The 15,470-nt window shown below is 43.0% G+C and overlaps 1 protein-coding gene across 5 annotated transcripts in view; it reads left to right on the plus strand.

Moving 5' to 3' along the window:
* The first annotated feature begins 292 nt into the window (after positions 1-292).
* The window catches only part of tnrc18 (trinucleotide repeat containing 18), a 58,705-nt gene continuing 43,527 nt past the window's right edge, over positions 293-15,470 (plus strand). For 4 of the 5 annotated variants that reach the window (XM_055035104.1, XM_055035106.1, XM_055035107.1 and 1 more), the window contains exons 1-2: positions 293-341; positions 2,141-2,509. In XM_055035104.1, the coding sequence (XP_054891079.1) occupies positions 2,302-2,509 (208 nt within the window). In that variant the 5' untranslated portion in view covers positions 293-341; positions 2,141-2,301. Of the gene's footprint in view, positions 342-370; positions 390-2,140; positions 2,510-15,470 lie in introns of those variants that run through there. The other variant, XM_055035105.1, reaches the window with a different exon arrangement.

The following is a 15,470-nucleotide window of genomic DNA, read 5'->3' on the forward strand; positions in this document are numbered from 1 at the left end:
TCTGCCTCCTTGCTCCATAATTGGTTTTGTAGTGCTGGCGAGCGGCCAGAGTGCATTTTTTCTGTGTGTTTTTTTTTCTGTCAATGCACCAGGGACATTGGTTGACAGGCCGCTCGGCCAATCAGAGAGCGGCTTATTGAAACGTACACGGTCTGCGTGGTGGTGAAGGAGGTGGGCGGGGCTTGTCAAACAATGCTGCGTTTCATTGCGGAGGACGACGCGTCAGGGGCTTTCTCTCTCTCTCTCTCTCTCCTCCCGAGTGATCCCCCCAGTTTACCTTCGGACCAGCCTGTAATGGACTACTCCAGTTTTTCCAGCAGCCTGGATGAATTTTGAGAAAGGTTTGCATTTTACTAAGCTTCTCTTCCGCGACATTTCTCTCCGCAGAAGTAAGCGCTGGGAGTGTTGTTATTTTTTTATTATTATAATTTTTTCGGCTTTTCTTTTTCCAGCGGAAAAAAAAAATAACCCAAACAAACCCAACAACACAAACAAACCCAAAAAACAAAACCGGGTGTCGGTGTTTTAACACCGAATTGAGCTCGTTGAGAAAAAGAGGCGAGCAAAAGGGCGCGGAGGTTTTCGCGTTTCTTTCTGCGCGCGACACGTTTGCGTTCCTCCGTCGCTTTCAAGACGTTTCCTCCGAGAAAAAGTTTCTCCGCGTCTTTAATGGGAGCGAGAAAAGTTTGAAACGTGGCTGAAACGCCGAGGTTCCTCCGCCCGCCCGCCGCCGCCGCCGCGGCCACCGCCGCCGTCGTGCCGCAGGGGCTCAAACCCCCCAAGTTGGAAACACTGTAACTCATTTTCAGAGGCATTAAAGGCAACACTTGTTTAGTGTGTTTTCATAAGGACCAAAAAAAAGGGGCTATTGTTGTCTTTTTTCTTTCTTTTTCTCCTTCCGAGCGAGGCTCGCTTCTGATCCCGCCCGCCTGGATATCACGAGTCGCTGGTGTAACGCGTTTCCCTGCAGCCCTGGACGGTGAATTTAGGTTTGTTTTGACATAGATTTTTAATTCTAACTCTTCCAGTTAGTTTCTTTTTTTCTTCTTCTCCCCCCTCCTCCTGCTCACGTTAGTGATTAAAACGACGACACCATTCTAGCACACAGTTTGGATTGACGTCGCAGCTTCTTGCGAACTAACTTTTTTTTATATATAGAATCAAGACATTAAAAAAATACTATTATTATAGACTAACGCAAATTTTCGGAAATATTGTCCAATCATAATTCTGTTTTATTTATATGATTAAAAAAAAACATTCCACTCATTCTCATGCCTCATCAGCGCCTCCAGACTGTAAATAAATCAACAAAGTGCTACTAATGTGAAGATTCGGTCACATTTCAGGTGGCAGATGTTCAGTTCGGTTCGGTTTCCGTCCAGCGCCCAGGACCGCCGGTACTAAATTTACATGCGTGGGCAACAAAACACCGCTAACCCCCTTGCTGTTTAATGATGCATGCGCTTTTTTTCTTCCCCCCCAACCTTATTTATTTTTAAACCGTTTGAAATTTATATTTGATGCGCCCTTTAGTATTTATGGACAGACTATTGGTTTACATCCCCCCACCGCCACCACCACCTCCCAGCCCCTCTGCAAGACAGCCGTGAAGGCGGCCGGACAGTCGGATGCATGTGAACTAGATCATTTGTTTCAAAAAACTAAAATAAGAGAGGGGAGCGTTTTGCGTTTCCGTAGCGGGATCCGGTGGCGTTGGTCGCGGCGAGCGCGGAGCAGCTGGCCGCTCCTGCAGCGCTTCCAGGGGCGGCTCGCATGGCTCGGCGTGCGGCGGGGGTTGGAGGAGCCGGAGGAGGAGGAGGAGGTGATGTTCAGGCATTGAAACATTAAATTATACACGTTAAGTTTGACTCCCGTCTTAATCCGCGGCTCGTCCACAACCGCGGGCAGCTCGCTCGGTCCGCGCTCGAGCGCGGCTTTTGTCGCGAAGGTAGTTTTTGGAGTGTTTTTCGAAACTGCGTCATTGCTGGGTATGGGCCGCCTTGTCGCTGGAAAAGAGAGAAATCCCGAAACTAAAGCACAGGGGTTTTTTTGGTCTGCTGTGGGATTCTGCATCGAGTGATGTTTATCTTGTCGTGTTTTTTTTTTGTTTTTGTTTTTTTTTATTTTATGTATGTAGGTCAGCAGTATGGCTGAGAAGGAGTCCGAATCGCCTGGGAAACTAAAGACACTATTATAGCCAGAATTGGCTTTTATTATTATTATTTTTTTTAATTTTCCGGGACCTATCCGAACGGACGCCTTTTTGTTTTTCCGCAACAACTTTCCTCTCTGTGGATAATGGATGGCAGAGATTTCGGTCCTCCTCGATCCGTCCACGTCCCCCCGCCGCTGTTGGCGGGGCTCGCCATGGAGCCTCACCGACTCGGAGCAGCCGCGGCGGCCGGGAGGATCCCTCCCTCGCCCGGCCACCTGGGCGCGAGCCACCCGCCGCCTCTCCACTCCGGGAAATTTCTCCCATCGGCCATTAACCTGCATTCACACCACAGTAAGTGCTCAGTTTTTGTTTTGTTTTGGGGTTTTTTCTCCACACGGAGAAGATCGACTTGCAGACTGCGCAACAACAAGCAGAAAATCTGCACAGTTTTTGCGGCGAGAGCATAAATGTGGATTTCGATGCACCGAGGCAAGTTTTAGATGTAAACATGTGAAGGATCGTCAGCCTCTGCCAGCGGGAAATTACTTGGCAGTTTTCAGCACGAGCAAAAGGCGTCCGTCATTCTTTCGGGCACAGATAGGTGTGTGTGTGTGTGTGTGTGTGTGTGTGTGTGTGTGTGTGTGTGTGTGTGTGTGTGTGTGTGTGTGTGTGTGTGTGTTTGTGTTTTGTGTGTGTGTGTGTGTGTGTGTGTGTGTGTGTGTGTGTGTGTGTGTGTGTGTGTGTGTTTTTATTTATTTGCTCGGGTTGTTGCAGCGCCGTGCGGGTTCAGGTGCCGATGGGCCGCTGGTTGCATGCGGATCATTCCGCTGTTGGTGCCGGGAGAGCAAGCGCAGCCTGCGCCCGCTGTGATCCGTGGAGAGTGGGAATGGTGGAAGTTGTGTGACCTTATAGAGAGGGATGACAGAGCGCTGTTTACCCTGGGGACTGAAATGGCTTGAGTGTTTGTGTGAGGGAAGAACGACGGTGGTTCCGTATTTGGAGTAAAAAGCCTCCGGTGATGGACCGTTTGTCACATGGCTACTGTTTCTTGTTTCTGTGCATCATTTTTTCCTCCCCTGTTGGACATCTCTCTCTCCTTTTCTCTCTCTCTCTGCTGCTCTAAACTCCCAGGGGGATATGTGAGCAAAAATAGAGAAGCAGAGATCCAGGGACTGCCATCATGCAGGTGTATGTGTGTACATCAAATACAGTTGATGTATAGCTGGTGATTTTCCTCTTATTTTCGTCGCTGTATTCGTCTCACAAGCTTTAAAAAAGAAAAAAGGCATGGAAAGGCAGTGCATGTTTGCACACAGTATTGTGTTGCATAGTGGAAGTGAGCTGGCTGTCCTGTAACTGTATACATGTTGGGCAAATGGAAAGGACATTCAATGGAAAATGAAAATCCTGACTCAGTTACTTGCAGCTGGGTTTTTTTTTTTACTGCAGAGATCAGGCCAAAGTTTCACCTGCCAGGATTTTTAAGCCATGGCAGCTGATCGACGTCAACATGAGCTTTGATTTTGTGAAGTAACAGGGAGGAATTAGCTTTTTTCTTTTTCTTTTTTTTTTCTTTATTACTTTAATGTGTCATAGCTTTTAAGAAAACAAACATTTCCCCCAAATCTGAATTGGCCAGTCAGGCTTTAAACAAAGCCAGAGTTTCGGTTTGATTCCTGCTTCTCTTGTTTCCACAGCTTAAATATCGTTTAATGGGGTCCCAGAGGAACCGCTAGCATAGCGCTTTGTGCTGTGCACTGCTGGTCAACTGGCTGAAAGACAGATTTAGCTGTTTGGAAATATTTCAAACACATTCATCTATCTAGGAATGAAGATGGGTACAATGTTTGTGGATAACCTGGTTTTGTTAATAGTCAAATTGTTTTAGCAGCAGTAGGAGAAATTATAGCTTTTCTACTTTTAAATAGCAACAAGTACTTCGGTGTGCAACCTGGGCTTAAAGTTCATCATGATGTTTTGTGGTACTAATGAAAAAAATGATAACTATTTTTATGTTTAGTTGCAGGGTTTTTTTTTTTGGCAAACATCGCCCCACAAACAAACGCTTTGGAAACATTCCCATTTGTAATACGGTATTAAGTGTGATTTGTGTCTCTAAGCTGCACACGGTAACTGCATTTAATCATATTTTCAAATTTGCTGATATTCATCGATATTCTCATTTAACGAACAGTGGAGAAAAATAGTAAAACAAAGAGTCTGGACAGGTACCGACAGAATTCATCCTGAAAGACGACGAATTTGAGATTTATCGCGATAAATGATGCAGAATTAGACCTCCATATTGTGGTATTTTTACTCAAGGTTATACCCTGAGAATCCAACACCAACCCATCCCCTTCTGTCCCCTTGACGTTCTGTAGCTTCTGCAGAACGTTATAGCAGTTTCTCTTTTCTAATGCAATGAAACGACCCCAAACTAAAACCAGCCTGGAATCACATGGTGACGTCAGTGGGTGCAAAACCACATGCTTTTCTCACAAGTCCTGATATATTTATTAGTGGTCTTAAAGTTCAAGAGTTTTGAATGTATGACAAGTCGTTTGCGCTATTCAACGACAGACATCGTGAACCCCGACCTCGGATGTTTCCTTCCAGATATGGACGACTTTGGAGCGAGAGTCAAGAGGGTCGGGGGGTGTTCTGGTAAAGTCAGGGCTCGAATGGCACGGCTCTGATGAAGCATTAATTTGACATGCCGACAAAGCCCACACGCTCTATACGCACACACACACACACACACACACACACACACACACACACACGCAAACAAGAAAAGGTGTCAGAGATGAAATCAGCTCTCAGTGAGGGGTGTTGCGATGATTGATGGACGCATTGTTGCAGGGAGAAGTACCAGAGCGGGGGTTTTCTTGCAAGCTTTAGATGAGTGGGATTTTTTTCCCTTTTTTGCTGCCCTTGAAGCCAACATGTGCCTGAACGACACAAAGCGGCGTGTCTAGTTAAAAACTCTTTCGGTTCGGATGACGCGACGTTCTCCTTTTTCCTCTCCTGTGGCTCCGAAACGAGCTGAAAACTGCTTGTGGTGTGTGTGCAGACTGTGCTTTTGCAGAACGAGCTCGATGCGCAGCCCAGGGCGGTGCACGGGCGGGGGCGGACCGGGGGGGACCGGGGGCGGACCGGGGGGGTCTGATTGATGGAATTGATCCAGCCCGGATTGGTAGTGGAAGCACTTGTTTTTAACTGGGATATATTTTTGTTCTGTCCACACGGTGACCTTCTCACTCGCCCCCCACAAGCAGACCGCTGTACGACACGGGTCATTTAGCTTTATAGCGCTGCTCTCTGTCAAATCCCCACACATTATAATAACTAAAAAAAGAGATAGAAATCTCTTTTTGGTTTGCAATCACACTATGCAGGCTTATTACATAATAATTAGCCAGTAAAAGCAAAATGAGCTGCTGTTCCTCAGATCCTCTGCAATGGGAGCAGTCGAGGGATTTCTCTTGCTGTTCTCGTTTACACGCCTTTCACAGAAGTCAGTGTGACTCTTTTTTTCTCTCTCTTTTCCAAATTTAGAGCCCAGATCGCGATGAGAGTGTTTACATCTTCCATTTCATCCCGCTCCCGAGAAGTTTCTCGTTTAACCAAAAGCGAGAATGTTTTCTACGTTTTCTCTGATGACATAATTGATCCCAGCTACACATTGAAACGCTTGGCTCAGCTGAATGTTAGTTTTCAGCGAATCCTACTCATGATGTCATTCATAAATCATTTTGGAGGAAAACTGGGGGGAAAAAACAAACTCTGAACATGTAAGAAAACAACAGATCAACTTGTACCAATAAGAACACAATCTAGTTATTGATCTGGCCTATTTTTCTTTAAACTATTTAAATAAGGGGACAAAAACATCATTGCAGTTAAAGTTTTGTTCACTGCTAATGTGATCAACACAAACAGGTTACTGTGTAAAACCAGAAACTCATTTTGAGTGGCTTGTTTCTGTTTTAGGTCGGACTGATTTGGTTTTGTGCAACACAAACAGATGGAGGAGATGAAAATGAGACCATCACTCAAACCACATCAATAATAATAAACTGTAATCTTTTGTCGTTATGGAAACCAGAGGTGGCAAAACGGAGTAATAAAATATCTGATCTGCTGGATTAGAAACTCATGGATTTTACTTTTAAGATTTTGCTACGTTCACACCCGAGTTCATCTTTTCTGCGCACGTGTGACCCGGATCAGTTCTTTAAAATGGGTTTTTCTCATTTTTGTGCATTTGCACAGGTCAGACCCTGGCCAGATCCACACGTTGTCCTGAATGGGATTCATATCTGAGTCTTTCTCATGCAACCTCCGTCTGACTGGTCGTCGAACTCTTGGCTCATTTCTGTGACAGACTCGCGGTTCTGCAAAAGAGGAGGCGGAAAGCGCCGAGATCAATAGCAAAAATGGATGAAAGAAGCGCGGCAGCAGTCTGCTCTGAGTGCCCAACCACTTGTTAATCGATCCGTATGTGTTGACAAAATGGAGCGTCCATATTTAATCCTGCAATCACATGTAGCTTCATGTCAGCTTTTGCTTGTGCTACTTCTCTGCAAAAAGTTTATTCCTCCTGCTCTGAGCAGTCTTAATAATTATTTGTGTGAAGAGAAGCATCACTTCATTTCATGTGACGGAAGTTATTACTTAACAAGGTTTTACAAATATCTCCGACAAAATCATTTAGGCAACTAACCACTGATCAATTGCACAACAGTTCACACAGAGCTCTGTCGAAATGGTTCGACCAGGACCTGGCCATCGAATGAAGTGTGTCGTATCCTCAATGTATCCCCTGTCAAATCGAACCTTTTTTAAATCTAAAATTTTTATGAGGGAATGAAGTTGAGAGCTGAAACGAATCAGACCTTGCAGTGACAAATCCAGCCTTCCTGGTTTCTGCTGGAAGTCTTGCTCTCTCTCGCTCTTATTCAGCCTGAATGAACCACATTCAGACGTCAAAAATGTAACAAGTCAAGCCTTGCTTGGGCTAAAACCCCAGTTACTGTTCTGAGTCAAAGAAGGGGGACTTATGAAGACTTTTGAACAAATTCCTGTTTTTGCACAGCCGATTCCGTTTTTTGTACTGAACTTGATCAAGAGAAGCTTGTGTTTACGAACATGAAATGACTTTAATTGGTCCTTCTTCTACCAGCGTTTCTGTCTCCAGATTGAGGCCATCTGTCCTGTTCCTCTTGTTATCGTCCCTCTAGAGACATTAAGACACGACAAAATGTAAATGTGAGGAGAGGAGCCTGGAGATGGTTTTATTTCTCTGACCAGTGAAGCAGCGCAGCAGAGTGCTTCACAGCAGCAGGAATTTATCCTCCTGGGTGTTCAGATTAAATATTTAGGTTAAAACTTTTTCACCGGTTATGTGAGTGTGAGAACATTTCTTTTCAGATCTCTTCAGTCTGAAGCAGTGCTACTTCACTATTTCTTGTCTGTAGCTTCAAGAGAAACTTGGGGTGCATTCACACCAGCTCTGTTTAGTCCACTTTACTTGAAATCTAGTTTCAACTAGTTGTCGAAGAAAGTTTTTTTTTTGGGAGGTGTGAATGCGCAATAGAAAACTCTTACGCTGCCCTAAAGATGCGAACTTGGGTCCGACTAAAAATCTAGGTCTTGGTTTGGTTGAAATGAACTCTGCTGTAGTTTAAGTGCATATAAAATGCCAAGAGGACTAGAGACCACACCAAAACCAGGAAGTGTACTATATCGCAGGGCATTCTGGGTAAATACAACCTAAACCAGCGGGGGAAACGGTATAAATGGAAATCCTACTACTACTAATAAAATCTGACGCTACTCCATTTCCGTTTACTCTTTCTGAAGAAGGATGTTGTGCTCATGTCTTCTTCAGATGTTTTTTACGTTGCTTCCTGCTGTGGTTCCTAGTGGAGCGCCTCCACAGGCGAGGCGGGGAACAGGGCTTCAAAGGGTTTGTGTCGTTGGACACAGAAAACACCGTTAGTGATTGTTGGGCAGAAATCATGTGGCTCACCTCCAGATGTTCAGTTTGGTCTCTGCAGAGTCCCTTTCAGTGGGTGTGTTTTCAGAGAGAGAGACAGAGAGTGGGTCTAAGACGCATGTGGCTGCGGTGCTGCTTTCACAGGGGAATGAAAGCAGCTGGAGATTAATGTGGAAGGGGAATTAAATGGGCACAGTGTCTAAGGTGGAAGTCTGTGTTTTCATCTTCTTCGAAGGTTACGAGCTGAGCTTGCTGCTTGTGTGTCCGTGAGTGTAAAGTGTGTGTGCGTGTGCGTGTGTGTGTGTGTGTGTGCGTCTGTGTGTGTAGGGACATGTGATTCTGCTTAGTGCGGTTACGGCCGGGGGGGGGGTTTCCCCTGGGACTCTAGAAAGAAAGCAGGAGATTTATCTTGGCCGCAAAGCATTCATACAGTTAGGTAAATGTGGTAACCCTTCTGCTGGTCTCTCAATCTATTTCCCTACGACTCCCCCCACCACACACACTCACACTCACTCACTCACACACACACAGAAAGAGGGAGAGAAAGGGCACATGCCTGTTGTAATTCATGGAGTTCACGGGGCAGACGACTGATTTCTGTACCAGTTTGTCTTCCCCAGTGCTCGCTTAGTGTTTCTGTTTGAATTAATGTGATGACCGTGTTTGCTTATATGTATTCAAAGCACAGACCTCTTGAGTGTGTGTGTGTGTCGGAGGATGTGGCTCGGACACAGCTTCGCTCAGATTAATTGAATCCTTCAGGAGAAAAACCAGCCTCCTTAAGAGAAAGCACAAGGCAGTGCTGCCCCGCTACAATAAACCTGTCACACACGGACAAACTACACTCTTTTCTCTGTCTCACACACACACACACACTGTCAAACACACACCTGTCAAACATAAGAGTGATTGGATGGTGTGTGTGTGAGAGAGAAAACAAGCAAGCCATGGCATGTTGAAATACCCAAAGCATTAGCTAAGTCATTCACTGGGCCAGACCCCTCCCTTTTAAAGCAAACAACAGCCTCAAACACACAAAGGTCACACACAGCGCTGTCTGTCTGTTTGGCTACATGACTCCACTTCATAAGCCAAATAAAGCTCGGGTAAATGCGTGGTGACTTTAAAGAAACACCCAGTCGCTGCTGAACGCACGTTCCACAGCCGAGCCGATGAAATGGACCGGAGCTTTAGGAGACGGAGGAAAGTTTGGCAACACGACAAAACAGATCAAATTCATACCGATGCTTTAGTTTAAGTGTCATGTTTACTTTGAGGTTTTGTTATTGTGCGTGTTGTTGTTTTTTTTGCTGACGCTAGGAACAAATCAGTTACTGATATTAAGGTACTCAAAGTTGTCTTGTGATACTTTTGTGGTATCATTATGATAACGATAAAAGTGACGATTAGAACCGTTTATTACTTTTTGTTTAGGTTTGACGGTGACTGCATGACACAACAAATACAGCCCCACTAACAGATACTGCTCTTGAAAAACATTCCCATTTGTAATGGTCTTCTTTAAGACACCATTACACTTGAACTGCATTTAATCACATTTTAAAATTTATTTAGATTTTGAAGAAGTAGCAAAAACAAAGAGGTAAAACTGTACAATCTTGGCAACACAGACTGTTTTTATTTTTTCCTTAAACATCGTTAGTTGAAATTATCGTGACGATAAATCAGAATTCTTATATTTATCGCAATAAACGGTAAACAATGCAATAAATACCCGGCCATAGGTTGAAGTCGGGTTTTAAAAAGTTGTGTCAACTTGATCTTAAAGAGATCTGATCTCTGTTTTTGCAAACCAGCTCGTTCTGATTTTACATAATTTCAGTTTCTCTTTAGAGACCACAGCACCGGAACTGACCTAAAAATCACAATATTTGTTGAAGCACAAAATGCACTTCTGTGAAAATATCACTGCATATCATAAAGTCCTATAAACACAAAAGCTGCTCTAAAAATACAGTTTCTTCCACACACCCATTAGGTTAAGTATTGCTATAATTTGTCTAAGCTTATAATTGTGCTTAATAATACGTAGGTTTTTCATTTTTATTTTTTATTTTTCTCTCATAGAATAAAAGTAGGGAAAGTAGTTCAAACAGCGAAAGTAACATTTTCAACCATAATAGTTTTGTTGCTGCGACAATAAATTGCAGTATTTGTCGCAGTAAAACTTTTTCCAGATCATAATAAACCAATAATAGTCTGTCCAAATGATGATGTTAAAAGATGTTAAGTATGTATTCAAAGTATCTTCGTGTCATGAGCGTTCATTATTTACATTGTCGTATGTAAAACAGCTGACATTTTAAACCGTCTTGAAGTTATTAGCATCATCCTTGGTGTATATTCGTTAGCGATGGAGGTGGAGATTTCCAACATTTTTCCAAACCATCATGTCTGTTACTGACCGGGACCAAAAGCTCAGATCGAAACAAAACCAAACAAAAAATCCTTCTTCTTACCTGCTGCACGACTTGCTCTCTCTCACTTTGTGGCAGCCTGAATGAACTGTAGATATTTTGAATGAAACTATCAAGATGTTACTGTTACAGAAAGGACATCTTCAAAAAATCTAAAATGATATTTTATCGTACACGTCTGTGTGAAATTGTCGTATTTTGACTCAGGAAAGGCAGATGCCTGGTTTTTACAAATTCTTTGAAGTTTACTGACACGTCGCTTTTTGCCTCGAAGCATCAGCCCGTCCCGAGAACATCGGCGGGGAACCGTACGTCGGCGTTCTGTCCGGCTGGATTTTGGGCGGTTCAGTCCCATTTCCCCGGTTGCGCTGCATCGCTGTCACACACTCGTGCCTCGCTGAGCCAGTGATAATGTTATTAGTAACACCCATGCTTTTTCCTCCATTTCCCATTCATCGCCTTCCTGTAATTGATTATTTCCAGAGCAGAGCTTGAAGCGCTGCAGAGTATCTGTGCCTGTGGTCCTGTGAAATGTAAACATGTTTTATTGCTAAAATAAAATGGGGCTGAAACAATTTATCGCGATTAATTGATTAGTGAAATAATTGTCAACTAACTTAGTAATCGATTAAAAGTTATCTGGCGTATACAGGCTCAAAAAATGGCGGTTTTGCTGAAAGACCAACGAACTCAGAGACGTAATTATGTCAAAACTGTGCAAAAAAAAATATATATATACAGATTTTAGATTTAATTTAAAAAGCCTTCTTGGTCTGTGAATATGTTCAACAAAATAATTAGCTGTAGCCCTGAATTAAAAGAACAATCTTCGCAGACGAGCTATTGCTTTTTTATGGCCAAAAATATCTTCCTCTTTCCTCCTGTGCTGCTACACACTTTCGTAAACCTTCCACTTGTATCTACCTTCTCCTTCATGCTTTCACACATACAGCACTCCTTTTGTAATCTGCGTTTTTTTTTTTTAAGTATATGTTGCAACACATAACAGTTAGTATTTGGTAGGCAATGTGTGGTGTGGCATAATTCCTGGAAATGCTATTTTTATCACATAACAACAACATGGACACTTGGAAAATGCAAATGAATGCCTTGTGTGTTAGCACAATAAGGTTTATGTTTTGAACATATGAAGCTCTGAAGTGAGTCAGAGGGGAAGGGTGGAGGGAGTTATGAAGCGTGTTTTCCAGAGAGTAGCAGCAGTAGCAGAAAGTCCATTCTTTTAGTATTTATGCTGCTCTGACTCCCTGTTTTCACTTCATCTCTTTAAATCTCGTGAAATGTCCCGTTTTCACCTCTTCCATCCAGAAGGATTTGTTCCATTTCCACAAGCCTTTGGCCTTTCGCTGTGGATAAATCCTCCTGGGTTGTGCTCTGAGTTGCCACAGATGTTACAGTTGAACCGAGTAATATTTATATTTTATAACAGAAACATTCAGAAGCATTAGATTTCATAACTTGTTGAATCCCAGCTTACCCGCTCTTCTTCTCTGCCCAATATCAAGAACACATGCTACTACACTCTTGATTTAAATTGCGACTAATTGCTTCTCCAGTGACTCCTTTTCTTTTCTTCCCTTTTTGTCATTTCCACGACACAACAGCGTTGCGGTTTCAAGCTTGATGCGAGTTCCGGCTGCATTTAAATGCATCCGAGTTACTGATTGAATTATTTGAACGTCGCCAGCTGCGTCCCCACGAGGAGAGGAGACGGAAAACAAGAAGAGAGGAAACCGTTTCCAGTGTGGGTGTTTGGCTGAGGGATGTAGCCTGCAGCTCAGGTGTCCAGGCTTCAGAGTCGTTTTGGTTTCATCTAGACGAGCATCGAAATGTTGTTGCAGTGAGCCTGACTGGATGATCCGGTTGACCTTTGTTGTAGGTCAGTGGTGTTAAACGGTGACTCATTGGTTTTGGCTCCAGGTTTTGGTCTGAAGTGTTACCTCCACCACTAACAGTGCAGCTGAATCATTCCTTGCATATCGAGTCGGAATATATTGAAATGAAATATCCTTCTAGATTTGGACAATGCTGCTTAAAAATAAAACCAGGGATGCACCGATCCACTTTTTTCACTTCCGATACCCGAAGTTTAGCATCTGCTGTTACAAAGCTGTTATAGAAAAGACTGGCAATGTTTCTTTTTTTTTTTATAAACAGACATGAATGTACTGAATTGCACATTAATTTGATAAATCTGCACCAGTTCAGCTCACTTAAATACACTAATAGTTTAGTCAAGCATGTAAAAACAATAACTTTAATTTGTTCAGTGCAGTTAGGAGTGAAACGGCTAATGTGAAATAAATAATAACAAAACAACAGGCTGACTGTCTTGGTCAAATGTACAAATAAACTGCAACAAACTTTCTATCAAATAGTTTAGAAATTAGTGCAATTAGGAATTCTAAATATAGTGTGAAATGAATAATAAATTATGTCTCAGAGCACAAAGCACAGAATTGGATTGACTAGATCTGCCCTTATGGATCGGGCACATCGTCATCGATACCTAAGATAGAATTTGTTCGATATCGATACAGATATTGATAATGGATCGTGCGTCTCTACTCCTCATATACAGAGTCGGAGTGTTTTAAAATAAACGACTGGTATTCATGGAGGTTTGGACCACAAAAACTACAAATAGCTGAAATCCCTGAATATGTGAAACTTCCTCTAAATTAATTACTGAATTAATATGCATTAATACGCGCAATGGAAAGTACAGTCGTCCTTTGCTCCTCTTTTGCAACCAATCAACGCCAAGAAAGATGAATGGCTCTCCTGGATTGGCTACTTTGCAAACGCCAAAGTGTAAAGTAGCATTGTTCCTATATTCCAGCTTCCCAAGCTTTCAAATGTTTGACTTACTCGCTACAAAAAAAATCTGCAACTATGCCGGTTTTTCGTGACTAATTTGGAGTCGCGTTCCTCTGAAAAGTCCCCAGACGGGTGAGTCTGCAGAAACCAAACCGTGGGGAGACTCTCAAACTGGCTCGGACCAAACCTCTCCCGTCAGTCTGAGCCCCGAGAGATTTCCGAGAGAATAAAGAGTCTCTGGGTGTGCAAGGCCGGTCGAGACGTGAGTCATAAAACTTCCAGATGTAACATCCAAAAAAAAAAAAAAAAGCTTCTGCAAGGTTTCTGAATCAGGAGTGCTAACGCTACATTTTTCCCAATCTTGTATTTCTAAAACAGTTTTCCTCCAGTTTGAAACTATATACACTGGCTTTGTTATTTGTAGGCCTACTGCATTAAAAACTCCCACTCAATCCAATGACGTTTGCGGTTGCAGCACGACCAAATGAAGGAAAGCTCCATCTTGCCGTTTTGTTTTAAGAGGAAATATCTAAAATAATTAGCCTTCATCCTGAACTTCTAACCACAGGAACGAAAACAGATTTTTGGCCGAAACTCAAAACACAAATAGGGGGGGGGAAATCCTACCAGTTTACCCAGTGTGTCCCTGGCGGTCGTGATGAACGGCTATCGGTTTCCTGGTTAGTTGCACCAGAGATGGATAGAACAGCAGACTTTTTACGGTTGTTTGCCGGGAATAAAACCCAGAGATCAATAGAGATCCCCTCTCAGCTAACCCCGCTCCAAATACCACTGATGGATAACAGATGGGTTCACAGAGTGTGTGTAGGTGTTTGTGGTGTGTGTGTGTGTGTGTGTGTGTGTGTGTGTGTGTGTGTGTGTGTGTGTGTGTGGTAGACTTTCATCCCAGAGCTTTTTCTCTCACATTTTGTTTGCTTCTGGACGTTTCCCAGCGTTGTCGTTTCTTTTTTGGATCGCGTTTCGGTACATCTCGTATTGATTTGGTGATCGAGGATCTCTGCTTTGGGGCTTTTTTTTCCGGATCTTTACATTCTTTCCTCCATGTGGGCGTGCTCGCTAGGGCTTCGTATCCGTCTCAATCAGATTTGTCTTCCATCCTTTCCTCTGATGCTGACATGTTCTTTCTTTATTTCTTCCTTATTTGCTTTCAACGAGGATCTGAAAATGGACTCTGGAGTCAGAGAGCGCATCCCTTGGCAACTCGCTTGTCCCGGTGTGGTAAACTAGCTGTCGTTTGAACCGAGAGCCAAATGCACTGTGAGTGTGTGTGGCGAGGCAGTGGGAGGGGAAGGAAGGAAAAGGGAGAGAGAAGAGAAATGAAAGAGTCATTCCAAAACATTTCCCTCTCAGCTTACATTTGGATGTTGTTCCTGGAACAAGCAGGGTAAATGTTTGCCTCGTTCCGCCCCTTCCCTCCTTTTCCCTCCCTCACACTGTTCAGTAAGGGAAAAATGGAGATTTTTGAAAATGTTTCCCTGTAGGAAGTTGTGTATGTGCCTGCGTGCGGCGCTCATATCGGAGGAGAAAACAGCCTCCAGGTAGCTGAGATTGATCCACGCTCTGGTGAGGCATCTGCTCCTCCAACGTGTTTTGTTGAAGAGAAAGCTGCCGACATTAATGCAACTTTTAACATGTGGAGGTTGTAAATTAATTCTGTTCAGCTTCCTCGGAGGGATGTTTATGAGTACAACTCCCTAAACATACCAGGTAGCAATTAGAAAGTGAGAATAATTAGAATAACATCAATTTCACTCGATGCCAGCCCCATGTGGAAGGAGAGCGTTTCTGATATTACTAACACAGACCTTGATGTATTTGATTTGGATTTTATGTGATGAATTAAATAAGAATTATATATATATATATATATATATATATATATATATATATATATATATATATATATATATTTTTTTTTTTTTTTTCTTTTGACACCCTTCAATGAAATATTGGGCAACTTTTAGGCTTCAGTACCCAAATAAACCAGGTATTTGTGAAAAGAAAATGATGA

Source organism: Poeciliopsis prolifica, unplaced genomic scaffold, assembly GCF_027474105.1.
Source record: "Poeciliopsis prolifica strain line A6 unplaced genomic scaffold, Auburn_PproV2 SCAFFOLD010, whole genome shotgun sequence".
Classification (NCBI taxonomy): Eukaryota; Metazoa; Chordata; class Actinopteri; order Cyprinodontiformes; family Poeciliidae; genus Poeciliopsis; species Poeciliopsis prolifica.